At 46.9% G+C, this 26,030-nt stretch overlaps 3 protein-coding genes and 1 non-coding gene across 6 annotated transcripts in view; 2 read left to right on the top strand and 2 right to left on the bottom strand.

Annotated features, from left to right (window-relative positions):
- The first annotated feature begins 143 nt into the window (after positions 1-143).
- On the top strand, positions 144-7,225 carry LOC135915037 (uncharacterized). Of its 2 annotated transcripts, none has more exons than XM_065448009.2 (3): positions 144-364; positions 2,884-3,218; positions 6,701-7,225. In XM_065448009.2, exons 1-3 carry the CDS (start codon positions 280-282, stop codon positions 6,908-6,910), a joined length of 630 nt encoding a protein of 209 aa, XP_065304081.1. In that variant the 5' UTR covers positions 144-279; the 3' UTR covers positions 6,911-7,225. The 2 variants fall into 2 exon arrangements, with proteins under 2 accessions (XP_065304081.1, XP_065304082.1); XM_065448010.2 differs by having other exon boundaries at positions 158-364; positions 2,890-3,218.
- Positions 7,226-9,486: 2,261 nt separating this feature from the next.
- On the bottom strand, positions 9,487-11,511 carry LOC135915012 (uncharacterized). The gene is made up of 2 exons (XM_065447965.2): positions 11,434-11,511; positions 9,487-10,635 (listed from the first exon to the last, which is right to left on the bottom strand). Exon 2 carries the CDS (start codon positions 10,611-10,613, stop codon positions 10,143-10,145), a length of 471 nt encoding a protein of 156 aa, XP_065304037.1. The 5' UTR covers positions 10,614-10,635; positions 11,434-11,511; the 3' UTR covers positions 9,487-10,142.
- A 3,647-nt stretch (positions 11,512-15,158) lies between these two features.
- On the bottom strand, positions 15,159-15,231 carry TRNAK-UUU (transfer RNA lysine (anticodon UUU)). The gene has a single exon. It is a non-coding gene; the product is annotated as a tRNA-Lys (tRNA).
- Positions 15,232-18,287: 3,056 nt separating this feature from the next.
- Positions 18,288-26,030, top strand: part of LOC135915039 ((3R)-3-hydroxyacyl-CoA dehydrogenase-like) — a 153,661-nt gene continuing 145,918 nt past the window's right edge. For both annotated transcript variants that reach the window (XM_065448015.1, XM_065448016.1), the window contains exon 1: positions 18,288-18,338. The gene's annotated coding sequence lies outside the window, so the exon portion shown is untranslated. The remainder of the gene's footprint in view (positions 18,339-26,030) is intronic.

The following is a 26,030-nucleotide window of genomic DNA, read 5'->3' as shown; positions in this document are numbered from 1 at the left end:
CGCTTTCGGGAAGCGTCAAAGGAAAATGTCCGCGCGCTTTTTTAAACATATCTCCTACCACACGGAGATAAAACTTGTGACTCCCAGCTTCAAAGCGATTGTGATAGATTTAAACAAGCGATCGCGATAGCTTGGAGCGAGCTATCTGGAGCATGTGGTATTTTTCTTTGCATTTGTCACAGTGCCGTCTTTATCGTAAACTAAGAAAGACAGCTAGCTGGCTGTATTGGTCGCCCACGCATCTTTCATAACGCGGCAGTGCCTTCGGCGCCACAAGCCATGCGTGGGCGAAGCTTGTGCGTTACGCTTCTGCTGTTGTGCAGCTTCGTCTGTCCCTTATACGCGGCAACGAATGACGGGAAAGGTAAGTGTTTCAATGCTGTTTATTACGTACAAAATACAAAAAGGACTAAGAGCAGGGTGAGTTAAGGATCGTTATTTACTTCGGGTGACAAGTCGACCTTGTGCTCTTGGCTGTATAGATTACGTAAATATACAGCCCAATTAATTTCACAGTTCACTGAAGAATGCCACCCGCATTTATTCTGAGTCTTTTATTTCTTACGATACTGTTGGTATAGCTCTTTCACAATTAGGCGATATCAATCAACGCACGCGTGAGACTTCACAAAGATGTCGCGTTTACACACGTCTACGGGCACACACTTTTCTAAAGGTACCACAACTGAGTTCCTATGGAGCATACAACCGAAGATACATACGTAGTTGGCTAAATTACCTTCATAAACAGGAGACGCATCCTAATGAAAGCCGATGATACGAAAAAAAAGAAGAAAAAAAGTCGTTTGTTTTCAGGCCTAACGCCGGAGTTAGGCGGCGGTGAGCGCTTTCAGGACACCTTGAGGTAATCTCATTACGAAGATAAAAAAGACAAAAGAAGGGAATTAACGAGTTAGACATTTGCCTGCTTCCTAACAAGTCGTGAGGCGAGACACGCAAGGAGAACAGGTGCGAGTGACGGACAACTGGCACGGTATCATCATAAAAATAGCATGTGGGAGCTAGGCTGAGAAACGTTATTTTGTAGATCGTTTCTCTTTATCTTCGACCCGTCGCCGTGTCTTATGACGTTGTTATGAGTGGCTATGACGTTGCGCTGCTGAGCTAGAAGTCGCAGGTTCGATCCCGTACGCGGCGGCCGCATTCCGCTGGAGGCGGAATGCAGAAACGCTCGTGTACCACGTGCGCATTGGGTGCATATTAGAAAAAAAAAAAAAAAAGACAGAGTGGTCAAAACTAATCTGGAGCCCCCGACTACGCCGTGCCTGATAATCAGATCGTGGTTTTGACTCGTAAGGCGCCAGAATGTATTTGCCATTTCGCCATCGCGACCCCTTCCCAACTAGCTACAAGATTTGTTTCTGAGGAAAAGGACCGGCTGTGGAGCTTGCCTACCCAACATTACCCTTTCCTTTACTGAATCGACCCAAATCTCAGATCCATGACTCCCATCCAACATACCTCGCCGTTTGAAAACTATATTATCGTCTTCGCCTGAACTCTGCCTACGGAAACGGCTTACGGTACCGCTTCGGTCAAGTGACAAGTCCATACTGCAACAACTGTGGCTCAATTGAAACCGTGGAGCATATTCTGTTTGAGTGTCGAGCGCATGCCGACGAGCGTGCGTTCTATGAACTTTGCATGCATTCGCTTACACAGAGACCTTTGTCATTTGACTGTGCCCTTTAGCCTGCCTCACACAACAGAGGCGTGCGATGAACTTTGGTCAACTCGACAAACTGCAGTTCTACTCTGTCACCCTCATGCACCTTTCACGCGGCGAATCCTGTCACCTCATTGTAGGACGGTGCATACACTGCAGGTCTTTACCATAGCACGCCGTTGCCCATGAGTCAGAAAACTCAGCGCCCACTTTATTTTTAACTTATTCCTTCTTTTTTTGGCGCCTCTCTCCTTCAGCGAAGTCTATACGCTGGCTAAAATAGCTGCCTTTCACTGAAGTGTTCTGTCTCTCTCTCTCATCGCGACTCATGAGTCAGCGATGATTTATGTGTCGTTATATAGATGCTGAAAGACATGCAGTTGGCGGTTGACTCGTACAAAGATCGAATTTGTTGTCTAAAAAAATGAAGTCCTTTTAATCACTTCAATCCTAGCGTCTCGCCCGCGCCAGTCTCTACCCTCAACTTGAAGAAGGCATCTGCAAGTGATAAGCTTCGCCGTTGACTGCCACAATCATATCGCTCTTCTAGCCTCCAGGGTGCCAGTTCTTGTCGATGCTGTTTCAGATACCGAAAACGCTAAACAAGTACGCGCAGCTGCTTCTCGCGGCCGGATAATGCTCGCCCGTCACTTTCCGCGATCAACTAAAGAACCTGCGCCGTGCACGTAAAAGCAGGTAAGCACGTGCATATGCACGGGTGTGCGAAGGTGCGTGCTATACGCACACATATAAAAATAGTGCATGGGGCACACTTACAAACATACGTAACTAAATTGGTACATTCACACCAACTGATACATAACTAAGCGGCTCACGCTTCCTGCACCCATTTAGTTTTTGTATAACTATTGGCAAAATTTATTTACGCAGGAAAAACGTAGATCCAACGCACATCTTGCGATCTATGTGACGCGAAGCTTTGTTGAAGCGGTCAGTCAAATGGTACAAATTTGCCAGCACATTTGCCGCGAGGTTCGCAAAGAAACACCCCTTTAAAACACTTCGATCCGTCTGTCTGGGCCCATCCGGTCTCTGATTGCTCCTTCCTTTGTTGTTCTTTGGTTTGAGGTATAAGTTCTTTCATCAGCGCCCGACATGTCAGTTCTTCTCTCTACCCACCTTTATCGCATAGCAATTACTTCTTGTGCTGTGCATTAATGCGTTCGTGTCTTCAGGCGCAGGCCCGGTGAAGCAGGGAAGTGGGCAAGCGGCACTCGTCCACGATGCGGACGTCGTCTCCCGTGCTCTGGTACGCGACTTGGTGCCGGCATCGACCGCAGTCTCAGCGTCGGCGCGCTCCGCGGCCGGCCGGCTAGTGCTCGAGTCCCTGGTGTTCCTCGCGGTTCTGGCGACCAGCCTGACACTCTTCCCGGGCTGGTATTCCGTGCTGGTGGCGCTGTCGGCGCTGTTCTCCCTCTACGAGACGGCAACCACGGCGGCAGCAGTCACGCCGGTATTCACGGCCAGGGGAGACTTCAGTCCGATGAACGTCACCGACACCAATTGCCAGGTCTGCCGCTGCCGCTCGCTGCACTGTTGTTTTGTTGTTGCACCACGAAGCTCAGATGTGAAAGCTCCGCAAAAACTGCAGACATTGCAGCGGACAACCGCGTTATCGCAGAAACTGCCTCGCGCACAATTTCTTCGCCCGGCGTGTTTGCTCAGTGCCAGTAGTGCGGTGGTGTTCTAGGGCATGACTGTCTGCTACGGAGCATCAAGACGCGGTTTCGACTCCCGGCCGCGGCGGTCACATGTCGAAGGGGACGAAAAAAGAAAAAAAGAAAGAACTTGCGCATGTCAATTTAGGTGCTCGTCAAAGACCCCCTAATCTTCCACTGCTGCGTCTCTCACGATAGCCCCTGTGGTTCTTTGGGCTGTTAAATCCTATAGTTTTTTATTTATTTTCCATTGCAAGTATATGCTTGAAAGTGACCGTGCGAGAACAGGGCCTCGGAACACGGCACCCGAACACAGCCTCGAACCGGTTACATTGCTTCTTAGCTTCCATGATTGACGAGAATCGGTGCTTGCAGCATGGTATTTCTGTTTTGTTATTGCGTACCATCTTGTTTATTTTGCTTTTGTTTATCGTCTTTGTGATGGACAATTCTTATATAACGTAGTGCGTGCCATGTCCTGCTTGCCTGTGCTTCGATGATACCTCCGTGAAGTAATAGTAGTACTAAACATTTATATTTTACATTTTTTACTACAGGAAATTTCTTTCAGTGCAGGAAACAGGTTATTTTATTTTGTTTCTGTTTCTGAAATTCTGTTTATTACGAAAAACAGAATTTTTCTTGATTTGTAAGAGAACGATACTCATCATACGGTAGTGTGAAAAAATTTGGCATCACTACTGTGAGCAAAATTAGATTTGTTCGTTTCATTACTATCAATAGAGATTCCTGTGCAGCTTGACTAGCCATGCAATTTAAGCATAGGCAGATAAACCTCGCATGGGCGCGAACCAATTGGTCTTAGTGTCTGGATAGAATACAGCTGCAGCCAGGGCGATTCATACCGCTCAAAGCATGGCTACATAGACTGTGGTATAGAGTGGTTACTTGAATGTGTGGCGTATAGTGCCAGGTATTTTGGTGCGTGCTGTGGGGTTCTCACCCGTGCTCTTGGGACAAAGGAACGACAACACAGTAGTGCAAACAATCACAACAGCATTTATTGCGGCTTTCATAGACTAATGCCTGCTAGCCGAGTTGCTAACCACAAAACGTGCCGATGGGCGCGCGACAAAACGCCAAAGTCCGACTCACCGCGAGCCAAAGGGGACGAGCCTTCTCCTTTTTACGCCCAAGTAACCCCGCCGTTGGGTGGCATTAGCAGAGGAACACTCGCGCCACCTCTCGTGCTGCCCTGCAAGCATACCGACCACCGCAGTAAAGCTACGTGGCGAAGCCGCATTACAGGAGACGGTAGCTATGCGAGAAAACAACATATCAGGGGACGCGTGAGAGTCGCGCATCCCCACAGTGCTTATCTCTACATGTATGATCTGTCATTTGACTCTTTCGTACTACATGAAAGATGCAGTCATCGGGATAGTAAAATCTTACTCCCTTAATGGAATAAACTGTATAATTCTTTTTCTGTAAGATAACGGAAAAACAACAAACTGAATACTTTGGTGAAATCGCAGAAAGACAAGCTCACAGAACTCAGAAGAGAACAAGAAATGGGGTACAAAAATAGTCACAATTTTCTTGTTTTTCTCACACACACACACACACACACACACACACACGCGCGCGCGCGCACGCACGCGCACACACACACGCGCGCACACGCGCGCACACGCGCGCACGCGCACACGCGCACACGCGCACACACGCACACACGCACACAAAAGAACACTGGGTACGCACACTTGCGAGGTGTAGATGCAGGACGCAGGTCAAACGAATCTAAACGGTCTATTACCTTAGCTGACAAAAGTATAGCTCCTGGGGCAGTATTGTGGGTCGATCACTTTCGCCGGACTCGGCACCGGAAGGCGGAAGCGTCTCCGTGAGCCCATCCGACAGCGTTTCCCGCTCTGTGACATCTTCAAACTTTGCCAAGAGGGCGCTGTCGTCGGTCGTATACAGGGTGTTTCACGTAACTTGTGCCAAGGATTTCAAAAGTGGTAAAAAAAAGTGGTTAGGCGCAGCTGAATGAAACTAATGGCATATCCATGGTTTGCCGTCATGTTGCGCTCATTAGAGTATTTTTTTAATATCCCGATTAATTAGTTGAATTACTAAGACGAAACACGAAAGAATTTTAATATTCACTTTAGGGCCAAGTGCCTTTCGTTGCGTTGTAGAGGGGGTTCAGAAATGACCGATCCAATTTTCTTGTGGCAACGTACATGCTTCGTGCACGAGCGCAGTCAAGTGTTTTTATTTCATATTTCGCGGGTTTTCTTTAAACGCCGGAAAAAATCGCCACGCAGCATGTTTACGTTGCCACGAAAAATTGTATCGGCCGTTTCTGAACACCCTCTACAACGCAACGCACTTGGCCATAAATTGAATATTAAAATTTTTGCATAATTCATCTTAGTTAATCAACCAATTAAGCGGAATATAAAAAGAAATACTCTAAGGAGTGCCACATGACGGCAAACATATGCCGTTGGTTTCATATAGCTGCGTCTAACCACTTTCTTTTTTTTAATCCTTGGCACAAGTTGCCTGAAACACCCTGCAGGCATATACTTCGACGCGTTTAGTGCAGAGTGCCGCGAAATCTCGCAAAAGTGAAACTATCACCGAAAGTGATCGCCAGAGAATACCGCCCAAGACTTGTCAGGGCTACGTTAGAAGGTAGTACACGTTTCCTTTCCGTGCATAAGCAAGAACGCGCTCTCATTCAGCACGTATATTGATTTTTTTCAGGACATTTCAACGAAGCGAAAAGTCCCAAAATTGTTTCAAAGGAGTTATTTGTGACGGCATTGTTTTTTGGTCCCAATGTCCAAATCTACCGTCATCCCAGTGGCTCGTTGCGCTGCTGAGCTCGAGGTCGAGGGTTCGATCGCGGCCGCGGCGGCCACATTTCGATGGCGGCGAAATGTAAAGAAACGCCCGTGTGGCCATGTATACACTTAGGTTTAGGTGCACCTTAAAGAACCGCAGCTGGTCAGAATTAATTCGGAGCCCGTTTCTACAGTGTGATTCATAGACATATCGTGGTTATGGCACGGAAAACCCCTGACTCTAACTTTAAGATTTCGGCCCTCTCATTGGTCAAGTGCCCCACGAAGAGAGCGGTTGCTAATGCCTTAACGCTTGCGACTGCAAGCTTATAAGCTCAGCGCTCAAAGACGCGATAGAGTGCCACGCGCAGTAACTCATATCTAGACCGCAACTCCTATGAAGTAGACTTTGTCTTTCATCGACTCTCCTTTCCTTTTTTGATGTTTCGATAAAACGGCGATCGCCCTAATTGCTTAACGTTTGACCCTGCCGTTGACGCGTCCTTTCTGCGCAGGTCCAGCTGCTGTGCGAGGTGACCCGGTTGACCCGCGCCAGGTTCCCGGTGGTGGCCACTCTTCTCAAGTCAGCGGCCAGGGGCGACCACAGGGGCGGCCCCTTCGTGCAGGCCATACTGGCGGGGCTCAGCCGCGTCGACTGCGCCACGCTGTTCGGCTGCCCGCGCGACCGCATCGAGCCTCTGCTCGCGAGGCAGCCTCGACGATGACGCCCGTGATCGTGCCGCGCCCCGCTCGATCCTGCAGCCGAACTTGTTGCTCAGCGCGGACCGTGAACCGCGCGGTCGATCTGCTCCTTCCCAGTCAAGGAGTGTTCCAAACCTCCTTGTTGCTAATCGTGTCCCCTGAACACGACATGGAGCTTCTGAATACGAGCTCGAGCTGTTCTTAAAAGTATAATACACCAAGGCCGAGGTGAAGCACTGCAATTATGTATGGCGCATTGAAAGGCACACGTTCACGGCGCTCACTACGGATTGGCACGTGTACTGCAGACAGTAAAACTCACTTTCGACAATCTGCTCCACACGTCTTCAATTTCTTTTCCTCTTCGCACTGTTGCCTCGACAAAGTTATGCGTTAACTGCCCTCGCATTTTGACTCGCGTTCGTCTGGCCGCGCGAGGCCTATAGAAGTTGAGCTTTCTCAGGCCTAATCAGCTTAGCACACATATGTCGAATCGGGGCCTATCAGACATATGAAACCTGTGCCTTCAATGTGAAAGAAAAAAATAAAGAAAAAGAAAGTAAAAAAGATCGAGAAAATGAATGAAAGTAAGAATGAAACAAAGCGAAAACCACGTTGGTGTACGAATCAACGATAGAATCTATCTATCTATCTATCTATCTATCTATCTATCTATCTATCTATCTATCTATCTATCTATCTATCTATCTATCTATCTATCTATCTATCTATCTATCTATCTATCTATCTATCTATCTATCTATCTATCTATCTATCTATCTATCTATCTATCTATCTATCTATCTATCTATCTATCTATCTATCTATCTATCTATCTATCTATCTATCTATCTATCTATCTATCTATCTATCTATCTATCTATCTATCTATCTATCTATCTATCTATCTATCTATCTATCTATCTATCTATCTATCTATCTATCTATCTATCTATCTATCTATCTATCTATCTAGTTAGTTAGTTAGTTAGTTAGTTAGTTAGTTAGTTAGTTAGTTAGTTAGTTAGTTAGTTAGTTAGTTAGTTAGTTAGTTAGTTAGTTAGTTAGTTAGTTAGTTAGTTAGTTAGTTAGTTAGTTAGTTAGTTAGTTATCTATCTAGCTGACAGACAGTAAAGGCAGATTTTAGGGTCTGTGTGAAACGAAGCGTTTGTAAAGCAGTTAACTGCTATAACACTATTCACATCATCTGCAACGCGTTTCGCAGCATGGCTATTACGTGCCTGCCCTACATATAAGCAAGACACTGAGATCCCCATTACGTGAGCGCGGATTACATGTTCCGGGATAGGTCAACTTTTGATTTTGCCATCTCCGGTATCAGCCCAGCTTTCTATTGCACCGTCTCCAGCACCGTCCTTATTCGCCAAAAAGCCGATCGATCAGACCCTTCGAACACCGGGAAAGAAGTCATATATTAGCTTTGGAAGGTGTACATATTTTATTGCACTGGGGAGATTTAGGTGCCATCTGTATAAAGAGAACGGAGCCGCCCATTTCTACGTCTGTGTGCTATAGGTCACATGGAGCTGCACGTTGTCAATCGCGTTGCCGCGATGTTGAAGGCTCTCCCAAATCCGTGACTTAACCATTTCAGGTGATGCGTGCACAATTGTGTACGCCGAAATAATGCGTCCACAGCGAAAGCGTTGATGAAAGCAGTTATATTTAAAATGTGTCGATCGCATACCTAGGAACTCCGCTGACTGGATTACGCGGCAACTTTGAATAGCACGTGCGAACGTGTTTCAGTAATACGAGTGGGAAGGTAGACGGTCGGGTGTGTTTTATCTCTGTATGTGGTTGCATAAAGCGGGTTAACTTTTTTCACAACTGTCTTTCACAAAGAAAAACAACGAAACAACGAAAAACAAGCCTTCTAGACAAGAAATAATTGATGCTCTCATAACATGATGTTTCACAATTTGACATAGAGTCCACATTCTGTAAATTTGACAAAAATTGCCAATTAAGTATGATTCTTAATCTATTCTACAGCCGTAAGCTTTGTCTCCGACTATGCAAGAAATGCGGGGAAAGTAAGTTTTCAATCAACGGAATAATTTGGCGCCCGAAAGGGTTAAGCCGTGAACATTTTATTGGGCTTACTTGTGCCAAACAGAAACAATTAACACTCGGAGCACAGTGACACGCGGCAAGCACACCCGCCGCGTCGAAATATGGTCCACGGGTCATAGTCATAAGCTATTTATACACGACTCGTGTAGATTCCAGCGTAACCGCTATATAGCGCTCGCCTGCGTCCCAGAATGCACAGAACTATTCGCGTCGCGCATGCAATTTGCCAAGCATATTCCTTCGCCATAGAATCCGCAACGAAGTTCGAGAGAATTCTGAAACAAGAACGGGCGTCTTGCGCCGAGCGACAGCTTTGTAACAGTGACTGGTTGGTGAGATACGATCACCGAAAAACAATTTATACACGTGTCAATTTATTTAATGAATTAATTATTTATTTATTCCAGCCGATCCGCTATATACGAGTGATGTCAAAGTTCTTTAAAGGTATTAGATAACTATCGTGCTGTCCTTGAGCAGACAGCCGCAGTCGTGGTCAACCAATGTTTTTTTTTTCTTTTATATCTTCGCTTATATATACATATATCTAAGGGGGAAGAGTGTTGACATACATCCAACATGCATATTGCCGTAATTGCGTGAGTTTATCGTGGGAGTTTGTTTACGAGCGAGAGTCAAGAGTTGGCACCGCGCAATGGACGTGACCCTGTTGTGGTTCAGAAGTGCCACATGGGCCCGGTAGCTATATAGGATGTATATACAACACTGAAAAGCAAATAAGTAGAGTGCGCAAGTCTGCTGCGCAAGGAAGGCCCCGTACATACGGAACTTCTTACCAGTAGAAACAATTTAAGATCTTGTAAGAAAGTGTCGACCGACACTCGGAACGCGCAGTAAAAAGGCCGTATACATCCAGGCCTGAGACACGTGACCCGCAAGCACTGTACTTCACTACAGACCGAGTTATTTCGGTTCACAAGGCGCAAAACAACTACGAATAAACGTGTAAATAAGGCATATGGCTCCCAATTTCGGTTCGGGACGCAAAACGTCGCCTGTCAACGGAGGACCTGTACGACAATCTTGTCCGCAGTCCGTGCGCGGATACCGATCGGTCCTTGTTCCACCGGCACGCAGATGAAGTCGCACGGAGACGCGGCGATGGCCGCCTCGCACCGTTGGCGCGTCGCCGCACGGCTAGATCTCGAGCTTCCTTCCACGCGGCCTCAACCTAAGCAGAGAAGCCAGAAAAGCTCGCGTCCGCTCCGTGCACGTGCACAGGAGAAGGGCCCAGCTGGCGAGCTCGAGTATCACGCCCGCAATCATCAGGTCGTCGCCCAGCGTCTGGTACTCGGTGAGTGCGCGCGTGGCGAAGCCAACCACCAGGAAGGCCCCGGTGGCAAAGAGCACCTTTCGCAGAACGCGGAACGCGCACTGCGTGACGCGCTGCCTGTGCGACACAGTTGTGCAGCGTCGTTGAGCCTCTTCAAGCAGCGCGAAATCCGAGGGAGCCGACGGCCTGGCCGCTGGTGCTGCCGCCGCCGGCCGACTACGGCGTTGCACGCCGCCTGTCGTGGCGGCCGCCTGGACTTCCGCCGTCTCGGCAGGAACGGCGATGACAACATGGCCGCCGCCACGCGCCGCCTCCTGGATGTTCTTGGTGGCCATCGCGCGGCTGTTGTGCCGGTGCCTGCGTTACAGGAGGCGGTTGAATAAACAAAGCGCGCGGGAAAGCTATCGAGGATGTTGTGTATGTCGTTTGACGCAAAAGAAATTGCGAAGCCATTGAGTACGTGGCTGTCGAGGGGCCAGGTGTACGGAGAATGCAGGTCTTCGTTGCCCAAGAGATGTACTACACTGCTCTTCACACTTTGGAGCACCATGCGCGCGCTGATGGAGCCCTGGGCGACGAGGCTGGTTTTGTTATTCGCTGAGTGCGCCTTCAAATCATTTATCGCAGTATTTACGATGCCACTAACCGCCATGGAAATGCGACCACCGCGGCTGGTAACCGAAACCGCGACAGTTGCTCATCAGCAGAACGCCACAAAGTTACGGAGGCACCGCGACTGGTCGATCGAAACAAACAAAACAAGGGAACGACAAAGCTGGGGCTATACCTCCAAGGAATGCCTTTTAAATATAGTTTTGAACTTTTGACATTCTACAAAAGCTTAGAACGCACAAGCGTGATGGCCAACTGTTCCATGCAGTGGCTGTCCAACTGGACGTCTACGCCCATACACAAAAGAGAAAACAAAAATTTTTAACACACATTGTATGAAAGTGCAGCAGAGGGTTGCAGAGCATGGATCTCATGAGATAATGTTGTTTTTTAGTCCAGGACTGAGTAATTTTGCAGCGAGAGCGTCGTGACCGGGAAACGAGAAACCCGAGAAGCATGCATGACGGCTGTGCTATAGACGCTGAGTATATATGCGGAAGCGACACGGATTTTTTGACGCAATGAATCAAACAACCAACTCACCACAAGGCGCTTTAATTCTTTGTCTTCCTTTTAGATGTTACTTCCCACGAGGAAGCATGGGTGGAGTCCACTTCAGGCTATGTGTAAGGAATTGTGAGCAGTGAGTATTCCTGCATATAGTAATAAAGCTAGAGGTTACGTGGTTGCAAGCAATATATATTTCTGTGCATGATACTTAAATCTACTGCAAGCGCTTGCATGACGCTCCCCAGCAGTGAAGAAGAAGAAGATTATGAAAATACCACACACATGTTGGAATTCCGATGTGTAAGCAAAAAAGTTAGCTAGATGGTATACACACAATTTTTTGACTCAATGATTGTTGTTTCGTTTATCTTTTGTCTTCACAACTGAGGTTGAACAGCGCTGTGCAACCTCAGTTCTAAATATGAACCAACTAGCCCTCATCAAGATGTTACTAGTCTTTTGTACAGCGTCTCGTTGTCGCTAGGAGTGTGTTTTCTGGTGTCTTATAATTGCCGCTGCGATTGTGTTTCGAGTGTCTCATTATGAATGTCGTTAGATTGTATGTATTTCGGCTGTGTTATGATTGTCGCTATATGAGTGCATGCATTTTCGAGTGTCGTACAGTTTTCGCTATGAGTGGCTTATGCGACAGTTGATTAGTATTGGTAAAAGTAGTATTTCTAGTGTTATACGGCTTGCTGTGATGTCGCCCTACCTGGTGAAATAACCACAGATCGACCGGTCACAAGTTAATGCGAGCATCAGTTCAGGCGGATGCATGCACATTGTTAGAGTAGGACGAACGCGACGTATCAAGCTCGCCGAGGGTAGAATCGGGGTGACATGTGCCCCTTCGTGCACATATAAAAGTACGATACATATAAGTACATTTAAAAGGATTATATGCCACTTGTGACACAGTGGCACGTGCGTACCCATTTTGGAGAGAGATAAAACATTATTATGTCCTTGATGGGGTCTAGTGGTGGCGGGGGTTGGAGCCTTCAGTCCCCTCCTTCCTCAGACGGCGGTCAGTCCTTGCTTTCTGGTGGCGTCTTCGGCCATCCGGACAGCCCAGAGCTGCTCCTCTGAGTCAAAGCTGAGCAGCAAAGTCTCCCTCTGCTCGGCCGTAGTTATGATGCGTGTAGTGTTAGTGCGGTAGGTGTTGGTGGGTGAGGCTTTGGGGCATTGCCAGATAATGCGATCGAGGTCAGCTTGGGCCTCGCACGCTTTGCAGAGTGGGGAGTATGCACCAGGGTAAATGCGGTTGTATAGCACGGGGTTCGGGAAAGTTCGCGTCTGAAGTAGTTGCCAAGTGGTGGATTGAGACTTATTCAGTGTTTTGTGTGCTGGGGGGTGGCGGAGCACTCTCTGCGGTAGTGGATGAGGATTTCTCTGAACGTAACCATTCGGTCCCGCGAGTGACCGCGATGCAGAACAGAGGGCTGGTCAGGATCGGAAGACTCAGGAGAAGGATGATGCGCCCAGTGCGCGAGAGCTGGGGCGGCATCGTGGGCGGCTTCGTTTCCAGCCAGACCCGCCGTGACCAGGGGCCCAGATGATTTGGACGCGGCGTTGCCTTGAGGGAGGAGTGCCAAAGAGTATCTTCTGCGCTTGGGGCGCCATCAGTCCTCTTGTGTAATTGTGAATGGCCGTTTTTGAATCGCTGATGATGCAGTGTGCATTGATAGCGGCGTAGGCCAAAGCGATGGCCGTTTCTTCTCCTTCTTCGGATTGAGTGGTGAGTATTGATGCGGTCGCGGCGAGGCTACTGCGAGCCCTGCGACGACCGCCATGGCGTTTTGGTTGGGGTATTCCGCTGTCTCCACGTAGGCTACGTGAGCGGCTTAGTAGTAGCGCTTTTGTAGTCGTTTAGTTCTTTCCGCACGTCGCTGCGTATTGTGTTCAGGGTGCATATAGCGAGGTATGGACGGGATAACTAGCTGAGCGCGAATGTTTGGAGGGACAGGTACTTTTGGTCCGAATTGGGTGGTGTAGGTTATGCCTAGGGTGCCTAGAACGTGCCTGCCCGTGGTGGAATTGGCGAGTCGCTCGTATTCGCTAATACGCTGAGAAGCTCGTTTATGGCGTTGAGTGAACAAGGAGCTCTGCAATGAAATGCACCTTTGAACGCAACCAGCATTATAGGGGTTGAAAGAGGCAAGCTGGCTTTCTGTGCCATTTGTTTTGGGGGCACAGAGTTTCTGACAATATTGGCTTGAGGTACACGAGCTCCCCTTGGAGGCGCAGATGCGACCATCCACGCGGTTGCCAGGCGATGCAACGCATGCGCGACGGGCTACATGCGTGCTACGTGCCACAACATGCGCAACGTGCAACCAAAGGCACGGCCGGTCCCTAGGGGAGCGCGCGCGCGCTCCCCTAGAGACCAGCCGTGCCAAAGGTCAGTGGGACGCCTCGCATTGGGCGCTCACGGCAAGACTACAAATGAAGCTGTGTAGGGTGATAAGGGCTGGACAAGTTTTGATGTGAGGGAAAGCTCAGAGTAAAATTGATTTTGAAGAACGACGGAGGAGTATGAAAGAAAGTAAACGAGTTGTGAGAGTGTTCAGGTATTTGTGCGGGAAAAACATTGACTCATGGTAGAGGAAAAGAACCAGGAAGCTTACCAGCAATATGCGACCTGTATGGTAAGTTACATGGCAACAAAGACAATCAAACGCACACTCAGAGAGGCTGAGATAATTTAGTAGGTGGCGGCAATGGAAAAGGAACCTGCTATGAGCAACTTCCTAAAAGGAAAAAAAAAAAACGAAATCAGGGAAGACAAGATTTATGACAACTCAAGGGGAGCTCATGTTCACGGTCAGCAAGAGAGGCGCAGGGGACTCGCAAAGAAAGCTTCGCTTTAAAAGAAGTCAGGTCGTTGAATATCAGGGGATTCCCTACGAGCCGTCATTACGCTATGTTGCAGGTATTATGCCATGATTTAATGTTTTATGACACAGAACGCTGGTGCACTCACTGACATTACTGTGGGTAAATATCTTTCTAAATGACCCGCCGTGGTTGCTCAGTGGCTATGGTGTTAGGCTGCTGAGCACGAGGTCGCGGGATCGAATCCCGGCCAGGGCGGCCGCATTTCGATGGGGGCGAAATTCGAAAACACCCGTGTACTTAGATTTAGGTGCACGTTAAAGAACCCCAGGTGGTCGAAATTTCCGGAGTCCTCCACTACGGCGTGCCTCATAATCAGAAAGTGGTTTTGGCACGTATAAAACCCCATAACTTAACTTAATCTTTCTAAATGAGCCGCTTTACTGTGTCCTCGGACCGACCTACCGACCGACTCGAAACTGAGGGGAGGAGGGGTAGGGACAGGTAAGAAAGAAAGCAGCTTCACATGATAAGTGCTTTCATTTTGTGGGCAATCACACCATAAAATTGCGGTAAACGTGGACTAGACCAAGTGGCACAGGAAGTATATGTAGTTATCTCAGAACAAAGGTATAAAACGCGAAGGGCAAACTTTCTTCACCTCAGTTGCTATGGCGCTGCGCTGTTGAGCATAAGGTCCCGGGTTCGATTCCGTTCACAGAAATCAATAAAAATGAATGAATGTAAAAAGGAAAAACATGCTCGTATACGTCCTTTAGGTGCACGTTTAAAGAATCCCAGCTGGTCTCGCGAGCTCTCCACCGCGGCGTTCCTCATAACCCATCGTGCAGTTTCAAGACGTTAAACCACACTATTCAAATGAAAGTATTGTCCACAAACCACGATGTAACAAAAAAGATCGCCCGAACGGGGGCTCGAACCCCGGACCGTTAGGTTAAAAGCCTAACGCTCTACCGACTGAGCTATCCGGGCGAACGTCGAGGAAGTCTCTTGTATAGAGTAAACTACGCATTTAGATTTTTTATTGCATTGAAATATTTTTAAAAGGAGGAGTGAACAGCTGTCAAAAGCGCAGCACTCCGTTTAAACATACATACGTCGAGATGACTAAAAGTCAAATGCCAGAAAGGAAGGCATTCGCGGTTGCGAGTGTGCATGTTCTGCGCGAGGCTGGCGGCGGATCTGGACAAGGCTTGCCCTCGATGCCAGGACGGGGAGGAAACCGTCGTGCACGTCGTCGTTGAATCGTGCACGTCGTCGTTGAATCGTGCACGTCGTCGTTGAATAGTGCACGTCGTCGCTTGCATCCCGTTGCACTTCGGGCCCAGGTCCCCGCAACTACAGTGGCTGTACCGCAACCTCCACGTCCGCAGCGGACAATTGCGATGATGCGCTTGCGATGGCGCTGGGCTTCCGTGGCACTGGGGAGTATAGTGAACTAGAACAATGTTAGTGTGAGTGTTAGAGTGTACTAGTGCATTATTCCAGTGCACTCTACTGGGGAGCCTCCCCGCACAGGTGCAGTGCAAGTGCATCTGTGTGGTGTGAGCTCAACGTTGGTGCCGCTGCGGCCGCGCTGTGTGAAAGGTGCAAAGACGACAGCAGGGGCGCACTAGAAAATTTCATATTTTCAGTTTTATTTGCCCATTTATTTTGTGGCCAAATCGGGGATTGCCCGTCGATCTCCAGATTCACAGGGATGCGGTCGCAGGCATTATCATCATCATCATTATAGATTCTCGCTACTGCTCTACTACTGCTCATCGCCCAACCACTCTCAAATGGAACGCAATGTTAGCTAATTTTTAAACGTTATCTTGATCTTTATAGTATATGTAAGCTTCAGTAGAACTTGGAGTTAGTTGGCGCGCGTCCTTTACAACAAGTTTAGCGCAATGCAAACCACCAGGTCGAAGCACATCACGGACATTTAGCGTCCGTCCCGTGCCTTTCTTTTATGTGGTGATTCGCTTCGCAAAAACGTATTGTACAGTACATACACCCATTATACTTGGTCTACAATTAAAAAAAGAGATGTTCATGTAGGCAGCTCATATGGACGCACTGTTAAACCTACAAGCTCCGTGGTTGTGAAAAAAATACAGCAGGCTTCAGCGATTCCTTCGGCTCTTAACCCATTTTTACTGCGACAGCAGCATTATCTCACAGTGAATACCACCATCTTATCCGCTGTTGATTTCGACAATAAAATTACTCGCTTTTTGTTGCGTTTACGCACTGCGCGCGAGTGGAAGAGACCCCAGCGGTTGGGGTTGTCTTCTAGGTGGTGAGGGTATAAGAACTTATAATTCAAAATAGCAATAAAAAAACTAATATTTATTAGAACATTTGAAAAGTAATTCTAATTTGTGATAGTACAGCAAGAGTAGTGGGGAACAGATAAGCTCCGACCTTTTCTTCTTTCTGATGTAAGTACCCTCCTTTTTGTAGGACATATAGTATTGCATGCTGTGAAAATTGAACTACCTACATGGACAGACTTTAGCATTCTGAGACTCACCATGTAGAAGTAGACTATATTTATTTAGTTAAAATACATAGCCTTATGAGACGTTTCCTTCGCAATGGAGTTGGTGAAATGGGTGTGCAAATCCTTTCTTTTTCTTCTTTTTGGTCGTGGTGGTTGAACATTTTACAATTAATATATTTCATTTGCATTATATTGGTACACATTCTCTATTTTTTGTTTGTTTTATGTGAAGCAATCACATTTATTTGTTTTCGTCTTGCAGGTTCTACACTCTAAATAAAAGATTGCATCCTTTGGGTTGTATATCTGCCACACAACGATAATCGTCATCTGCCCTGATGCGTTTCCTTTCTTGAAAACGCTGCGCCCGCTACTTTCCCGTCGGGAATGCTATGTCATGCTGATAACGCGCATGCCGTTCGTTGCTGGAAAGTACCGGGCTCGCAGCGTTAAAGAAAGGAAATGCATCAAGGCAGATGACGATTATCATTGTGTGGCGGATATACACCCAAAAGGGTGCACACTTTTTTTAGAGTGTAAGCCTCTACATGCTTGACGTGACTGTAGCGTAGTATACTCCAGATAACATTCACATTTGAAGTCTCCTAGCTTTTCTTAAACCTCTTTTTGTGTTCATTTCTTGTGTAAATCAATATTTAGGCCTCAGTGAGGAGGCAGTTGCTCTTTTAAAGGGCTCACGCTTTTAAAGGGTGATGACTCGTTTTGAGCCCAAAATAATTTCGAGAGCAAAATGTTAACTCTAGGCATCTCCGTAGACTGTTACAGACCCTTTCATTCTAACAACTACCGAACCCTATTTCCAAAATTAGAGCATTATGGCGTTCGCGGGATTCCCCTTAAACTTTTGCAATAATATCTTCGAAGCAGAAAACCACGCGTCGCTATTGGATCGAACCTTTCACCTGTAAGAACGTTAATTACCACAAGGCGTTCCCCACAGTATAAAAAAAGCTGTAACTTTAAAGAAAATTTACAGAAATTTTCTGTACCGCAAAATAAATTTTCTGTGAATGCTCTACACTTTTGAGCAAACGCACACCCTTTGGGGTCTATATTTGCCACACAACGATAATCGCCATGTGTGTTGCCTGCGTTTCCTTACTTGAAAACGCTGCGCTCGCTACTTTCCTGTCGAGAATGCTCTGTCATGCTGATGACGGGCATGCCGTTCGTGACTTGGATGCACTGGGCTCGCCGCGTTAAAGAAAGGAAATGCGGACAAGACAGATGACGATTCTAGTTGTATGGCAAAAGGTCGTAATTTTGCTTAAGAGTGTATGACAGAAACCTGTTAAAAAAACAAACAGGCATTTTCGGTTCTTCTTGATCTCTAGCCTATAAATCGAGTCAAAACTAAAACGCAACCATTTTAAGTGATTGTAATTGGTAAAAAAATGTGAAACAAAATTTAAGAGTTTTTGACCTTTCATACAGACCGTTTTTTGCTATACCACGCAAGACGCGCTGTTTGCGGTACTGCTTTGATGCCTCATGCCGTAATCAAGATGGCTGCTCTTCCAGTCTACGCATGTCGGCACTGCTCCGTTTCATTCGAAAATCGTAAGAGGTGAGGACTTTTCTTCTCAAGTACATTACGAACAGTGCACGACGTATTCTTTTACACAATATTTTCCGCGTGTTCATGACATAGAACCGGACTACAATGTAGCCCGCAAAGAAAATTCATGCAGGCGGACAGTGACAAAACTTAGCAACTATAGGTATTTCAGCGTGCCCTGCGCTTTGCGAGGTAGCGTCGAACTTGGATATTAAATTTAGCTTTAGTTTTTTTGTTGTAGCACACGCAAGGGCTAGCCAGTGGGCTTGACAAATGTATTACTGTCTATTCTTGCCTTTTCGGAATGTACTCGTTTTTGCTGTGGCTTTGACAAAAAAAAAAAAAGCATGCGCAAGCTCTCAACAAAGCTCACTAAGCGACGTTAGCTCTTAGCTACGAACAAGTCTTAAGTTTATTGGAGTGAACGCAAAGTGCGACTTTTTTTTTGTTGCGTAATATTTTATTTGTTTTCATGCTGGCATATAAACCCGCCGCATATGAGGGCACATGGTATGCGGTATTGGTTTTGTTGCTCCGTTAGCTGCGGATCGAGTGCTTTAGTGGGCTACCATCGGGAAATGATTTTGCCTGGCCACTGACTATGTCGATTCATGATGAAAATAGTTAGCGGTAACACTAGACTGCGTGGCTTTGTGTACTCTCAGCGCATTTGAAAAGCACAGCGCGGAAGGGGCTAGAACCCGAGCAGCGAAGATATGCTCTCATCACGTTCGTAGCCACGATGAATTGCTCGCATGTTGTCTGCTAGCCTCACTTCCCCACTCTATAACAAAGAATAACTAAATGTAAGAATCGTAGACTGTGAAAAGTGAGAAACAAACGGTGAAAATTTGCATAACTTGAACTGGAGCAACACATTTAGTAAAAAAAAAAGTAATAATTAAAGCAACATGTGTCATTGACGTAACTAATACTAACGTTAACTAATACTACACAGTTAACGTAATGTGACCACCGCTTTAAATTATCAGGACTATTTTCTACCTTGTGCCATTCTGCTATAGACATTGTTACGGAAATAGCTGACGTGTAATTTGCTTGCGACTGCGCCTTTCGCGACCGGGCGCAAGGGGAACTGACGGAGGCAGCGCGGGAGGGACTTCGACTCCGCCAAGTGCGTACTTTGCGCGCGTGACCGTATACCTTGACATTGATCTGCAGACGGCTCGTGCCTTTGTGCGCGCTGTGTTCTCGCCGCTGTTGCGTTGAACCGATAGGTCGCACGAAGGTCACTTCGCTCGCTGCTGCGCTTGCTAATACCAGCGTTTTGACAGCGAGTGTCCGAGCTCATCGAATGTGATGTGTTCGTTGGCTTGTGCGCGCTGACACCATGCTGGTTAATTCAGTTAGCTGGCGGATGTTTCCAAGTTTATACTGCCGATAAAACTAGTACCCTTACTTCCTATTGCTGTCTGCTATTTTGCTGTCGCAATCGATGCTTCGCCTTTCCGCTGAAAGTGCCACTTTTTTCTTTATTTCAAAAATAAAAAAAAGCGCATGGATCATAAGAACAGTAGGACCTAATGATATGGATTAAGTGAAGGAGAGGACTTTACTTGAGCGACAGATTCCAATGTTCAGGTTGCTAGTTAAAACGATTCACCGAATAACTTCATAAGTATTCTATTTGAAGCATGTGCACAGATTCCGAAATTGAGGCCAAGAAGTAATCAAGTCGTCGCATCACTTCGCTGATCATCTTAAATTCCGCAATTTCAACATGTGCCCTCAAGTGAATAGTAAGATTAGTTTAGAAGAGTAATAAAAGAGGAAGTCACGAGAGAATGTGCACATTCGTTTTTGATATATCGTGTTCTAAGTGGCTGCATGGCCTAACAAAATTTTGAACCATAGTTGCACAAACGATATGTTAATATTGTCATGAGTAGGTGACACGCATAAAAAACAACCAACCAAATGACCAAGGTAGTGGTAGGGTGATAATTACATTTGTAGCGGAATCGGTGAAGACCAACCTGATATCTTTTTCTTTCTTTGTCTTCATTGACTGTTGTTCCTTTAAGATGAAACAATAGTCATTTTGAATCTGTCGCCTTTTGTATGCTTAACTGTACTTAAAATTGAAAACCACAGACGCCTCAATTAACCTGAGATTCACACATACGCACATAGCTTAGTGTATATTGGCAATAATAAAATGAAGCTTGTCAGTGCAATGTTCTGTATAGGCTTCTACATTTTTGAAACAAACAGCGACCACCAACACGGAGTTGTGTGTGCGTTGTGTGTGCGTTGTGTGTATGTGTGTTGTGTGCGTGTGTGTTGTGTGCGTGGGGAAGGGAGGGGGAGGGCATGTACAATATATCCCATGGCGAGTGCAGTTTGTTTCAAAGTGTATGCGGTGCGACTGACTGGCCAGGTACTAATATTATGCAGTTACCTGAGACGGAATAGTCGTCTGGCTGGAATAAACATAATTTGGAAGAGGCCTCCCACACGGTACTCACATACGCACACACTGCAGGGCTTTGTTGACCACTCTCCCAAAAGAAGCGTTGTGCTTCACTGAGTTCTGTACAATCGTGCTACTGCCATATTTATAATAAATCACCCCTGTTGTATTCAAGTCAGTCACAGCATGACACCCTGAGAGAGGAACCAAGGTCCAGCACCAAAGCAAGCACTACGGTCTTGCGCCAAAAGCTTTTTCCATAATCAGGTGTCTTCATGATTGAGTTTTAAATCAAAAGTCTTCATCAACGTAATGCCGAGGTCACTTTGAGTTTCTTTTTCAGCACCAATGTGGTCTGATATATAAGCTGGTTCTATTGCACTGTAGTACTGTGCATTGCACTGTTGTTTTCAAGTGGCCTATTTAGCTGTCAGTTTTTCTTGCTTTAAAGTAAAACGCGTTTCTATTTTTGTACGACACAAACGGTAGCCTGGTTCCTCTTTGTAGCATCATTTATCGCAGTGTTAGCGCTGCCACGTGCTCTTTGGCACGCATGACTCCATGAAATATCTGGTCCTTTGGTTTAACGAAAAGAAACACCCGTTGCGGTGGCTAACCGGCTATAGTGTTGCGCTGCTAAGCACGAGGTCGTGGGATCGAATCCCGGCTGCAGCGACCGCATCTTGATGGGGGCGAAGAGCAAAAACGCCTCTGTTCCGTGCATTAGGGGCACGTTGAAGATCACCTGGTGACCAAATGAATCCGGAGTCCCCCATTACTGCGTGCCTCATAATAAATCGTGGTTTTGGCACGTAACACCCGAGAATACATCCATAGAAAAAAAAAGTGTTCGAGTGAAATTAAACAATTTTCAGGTGAGCACCGTTTTGCGGCTCAGCTGCGATGGTTAAACCAACATCTGGCTTCGCGCACAGTTCCTTTTTACATAAAAAAGCATTCGATTGTCTGCATTTTAAAAATACGTCTCTCCAATGTGCACTGCATAATATCTGGACACTGTGACATCATGCAATACGTCTTCGGAAACGCGCAAGGTGGCGAGAGGTAATTATTAAAGGAAAAATCGGACATCCACCCGTTCGTAGCAAGTTTTGTAGCAAAGTTCAAGTCCCGGACGAGGACGAATTTTTCTTCACCTATATACGAGGCTTTTTCTTTCGAGGAACCCATATGGGTTTCCTTTGTAGCAATTGCTTCGAACGGGTGGATGTCTCATTTTCCCTTTAATGATGACTTCTCTCCACCTTGCGGGTTTCCGTAGAACTATCACGCCAAACTCTTGCCTTTGCTTCGAGTTGCTGACAAATTCTACTTCGCCCTACCATCTGCTAGCCGCCTGGTTAGCTCAGATGGTAGAGCGGCTGCCCCGAAAAGGTGGGGTCCCGGGTTCGAGTCCCGGACCAGGGCGAATTTATCTTCAACTACGAGGCTTTTTCTTTCGAGGAACCCTTATGTGTTTCCTTTGTAGCAATTGCTACGAACGGGTGGATGTCGGATTTTCCCTTTAGTAACTGTGACATGATGTACACCTACCATTATGCCTCATACACACTGCGCATCCATCTTGATGCTATTTTATGTCGCAAATTTGTGCTTGAATACATGCCGTGACTAATTCAAAACAAATTTACTGACAAGGTTTCCGTAACCTGGCCAGCAGTGTCTATTATACGCAGATATCTGCGTATCTATTTACTTCGCTTGCCTTGCTTTGAAAGGGCATGCACTTTTGCCTGTTCTTCCTTCTCTACGTATGCGTGCGATCCATGGCAAGCGGAAGCTCATCTACAGCCTGGGAAATTGACTTTCAAGCTGTTATAGCACCTGGAGGAAAAGCGATGCTGCTTGTTTTCTGAGCCTAGTGCGCATAAACAGTTCTATTAATATACCTGTTTTCATATTTATCTGTCCAGTGATATTTTGATGTAAAATAAAACAAAAATTCATTTTCTTCTACAATGTCATAAATTACAAATTATTTCTTACAGCCACAGAGAGAAGAAAGTGTTGACCATATTTAACAGCAGCGCAAGAAAGCTGAGTAAAGTAAAAACGGAGACACGCACGAGCGCTACGTGTGACCTTTGCCCTTATTGCGCTGCATTTGAACATTTTCAGCTTTGAGCACAGCGCCTAATTTTCGTTTTGAGATCAGCTGCATATTTACGTGATGTCTATTATTTTACAATGATTATGTGACGCGCGATAATGGTGGTGGTGGTGGTGGTGAATTGTAGCAACAGGCGGGTTTAGCCTGGCGAACAAGGCCGGCAATTGCTCCGCCCGAGCGTCTCGCACAATACCGCTGAAGGGTTTCACCATGTGTCCTTCAAGCCAGTCTCTCTTAAAAACTCGATGAGGAGACGTGAAGTTTCTTTTCGGGCTATAACTGATCCCGCGGGAAATATAAGGTGTTGCAGGCGCGCATGCGGAAGGTTCTTGCTTTGCAGATTCTTCAGGCGAGTGTCTCTTTCATCTTGGAATTGCTGGCAGGACCACAAAAAGTGCTCAATGTCTCCTGTCTCGTTGCATGCCGAACAGTTCGGAGAATTGATTCGCCCCGTTTTAAATAACCAGGCCGGTGTATTTGCAGATCCTGTCCTTATTCGATATAGAAGTGTGGCTTCCTCTCGGTGCAATCGCTTGGTTACGCAGGGCATATGCGGTGGAACCCAAAGCGACGCAAAGTGATTTCGAATGTGAGATTTTTGCACTTGATTACTCTTTGGGGCCTTGATTTTGGGAGGATGATAGAGCGCGGCGTATGCAAGCCCATCAGCTTTTTCGTTTCCTGAGATACCAATGTGGGAAGGAATCCATTGAAACTTTACTGTGAAGCCTTTGTTGTTGAGCTCTTTCACGATGGCTAGTGATTTGCGTGGGAACTTGAGGGATGGCAAACCACGGTATATTTGTTGTAATGCGGCCTTTGAGTCCGTAAGGACAACCACATTCTGCGGAGGCAAAGTCTTTAATTTGCGCAGAGCAGAAGCTATTGCCGCGCCTTCCACAACTGTCGACGGGGCTATACAGTGCAGACGGCCAGACCACGTATATCTTAGCGAGGGAATATAGAATGCAGCTGCACAGCGGTCTTCGTCTTCCTTGACAGAGCCATCTGTGTATACTTGTAGGTGACTCGGGTAAATCGTGTTCAGGTGTTCCAGGACTAATGACTTGGCTTCTGCAGATGGAATGCAGCTCTTTGATTGCAATCGTGGTACACTTAAGTTGCATATGATGTCCTCGAATGTCCAGGGTGGTTCTATCCTTTCCCTTTGTCTCGAGCAGCGCAATCCTAATACGCGAAGCGTGTTCAATGCTGCATAAAAATGTGAGCGCGGCCTGTTACCTATACGTCGTAAGAGCGCTCTACCGGGCGTGATCCAGCTCACTCAATCGTAGGAGCTGGATCATCAGAGCCTGGGAAGCCTGAAGTCGTAGAGGGCGTGACTCAGCTTCGTAGAGCACTTTCTTGTTTGACGCTGGCTGAGGGACTCCAAGGCAAAGTCGGATACCTTTTCTGTGGATGGCTTCTAAGCGCTCGTATTGGCTGTCTGAGGGTGACATCAGAGGTAGCTGATACAGGATTCGACTTGTAACCAACGCTGTATGTAGCCGTAGCATGGACGTCGGGTGGTTGCCCCAGCGTATGCCAGCGACTCGCTTGAGCACATGTAGCCTGGGTGACGATGACGCCACAACGTGGTCAACACCGCGGCGCCAGAGTAGCCTGTGGTCTTAGGTAACGCCCAGAAATCGGACGTTGGTGACTTGTCGAATCTGGTATCCGTCCAAATTCAGCGTCAAACGTGTAGATTTTCTTTTCACTCCAGGAAATAGTACGAATGATGATTTTTCTGCTGATAGTGATAATCCAATCGTTGCCAAGTGGCCCTGAATGGCTTTTACTGCTCCCTGGGCTATTCGTGCAAGGCGGCGATGCTGGTAGCCGGAGACCCAAATGCAGATATCATCGGCATATATAGATATCTTCACTGGTGTTCGATGGTTTAGTACTGTTGGGAGGCTACTCATGGCAATGTTAAATAATAAGGGAGATAAAACACTCCCCTGTGGCACACCACGAAATATACGTATTTCATCGCTCAACGTGTCGCCAAGACGAACTCTGATGCGACGATCATTGAGGAACGTATGTATGAAGTGCAAGAGATGACCCGTGACGCCTATAATTTGCAACTGGCTGATGATGGCTCTTTGAGACACGTAGTCGTAAGCCTTAGAAACATCCATGAAAACAGCAAGTGTCGACAGGCCATCCGCACTGTAATGCTCTATGTGGCTTAGAAGGTCCAGTACATTGTCTTGAGCGCATAGACGCTGCCGAAACCCAGTCATGCACGATGGTAGTTTTCGACCCTCCTCGACATACCAAGTGAGTCTTGTGCACGCCATCTTCTCCATTAGCTTCGCTGCACACGAGGTCAGTGATACCGGTCTGTATGAGTCCAGAGCTGCAGGATTCTTTCCAGGCCTCAGAACCGGTACCACCCATGCTACCTTCCATAAATGTGGGATAGCCCCACTGGCCCAGACTTGGTTAAAAAATGCCAGCAAATCACGCCGTCTCTCAACCGGTAGGTTAGTCAGCATCTGATTACTGATGAGGTCAGGTCCCACCGCACAGCGACGTCGGAGGCTGCTCATAGCTAGTTCCAGCTCTCTGAGTGTGAAAGGAGCATCCATTATAGACGACGATAGCGGCGGTGGCGGGTTGGTTGTGCCAGCTGACCTTCCGGAAGAGTATATTTCAGCGAAGTCATTCGCAAGGCAAGCGAGTGTCTTGCCTAACTTCAATGCTATAGGGCTTCAAATGGCTTGTTTGGTCGAAAGTTTCCAGCAAGGTTATTAACGACCCACCATATCCGTGGAACTGGCGTGAAGACCGATAGGCTTGCACAAAATGATGCCCATTGATCTCTTCTTAGTTTCCTTGTATAACGTCGAATTACTGCGTTAATCCTGTTATATATAGTCTTCATTGATGGGTTGCCTTTCGTCCTCATCAGCCTCCGTTCCGCTCTTCTACGGGCAGCGCATAGATTTTTGAGCTTTAGATCGGGAGCGGGGAAGTGGTCGGGTAGCTTCAGCTCAGCGGTAGCCAATCTCTTGCTACGTAGCATGTCCGCGAACAGGTTTCCAGATGATTCGCTTAGGCCGTCCCTGTATGTATCCCAATGCGTCACAGGACAGGATCTTCGGCCGTTGGTTCGATATCCAGC

Source organism: Dermacentor albipictus, chromosome 1 (assembly GCF_038994185.2).
Source record: "Dermacentor albipictus isolate Rhodes 1998 colony chromosome 1, USDA_Dalb.pri_finalv2, whole genome shotgun sequence".
NCBI classification, from domain to species: Eukaryota; Metazoa; Arthropoda; class Arachnida; order Ixodida; family Ixodidae; genus Dermacentor; species Dermacentor albipictus.
Note: the sequence above shows the minus strand (reverse complement) of the source record. Positions and strands in the feature narration are given on the sequence as shown.

Coding starts and splice junctions, on each gene's coding strand:
- LOC135915037 (XM_065448009.2), top strand. CDS start 280: ATGCGTGGGCGAAGCTTGTGCGTTACGCTTCTGCTGTTGTGCAGCTTC. Junction 365..2,883: donor GGCAACGAATGACGGGAAAG/GTAAGTGTTTCA, acceptor TCGTGTCTTCAG/GCGCAGGCCCGGTGAAGCAG. Junction 3,219..6,700: donor TCACCGACACCAATTGCCAG/GTCTGCCGCTGC, acceptor CTTTCTGCGCAG/GTCCAGCTGCTGTGCGAGGT.
- LOC135915012 (XM_065447965.2), bottom strand. CDS start 10,613: ATGGCCACCAAGAACATCCAGGAGGCGGCGCGTGGCGGCGGCCATGTT.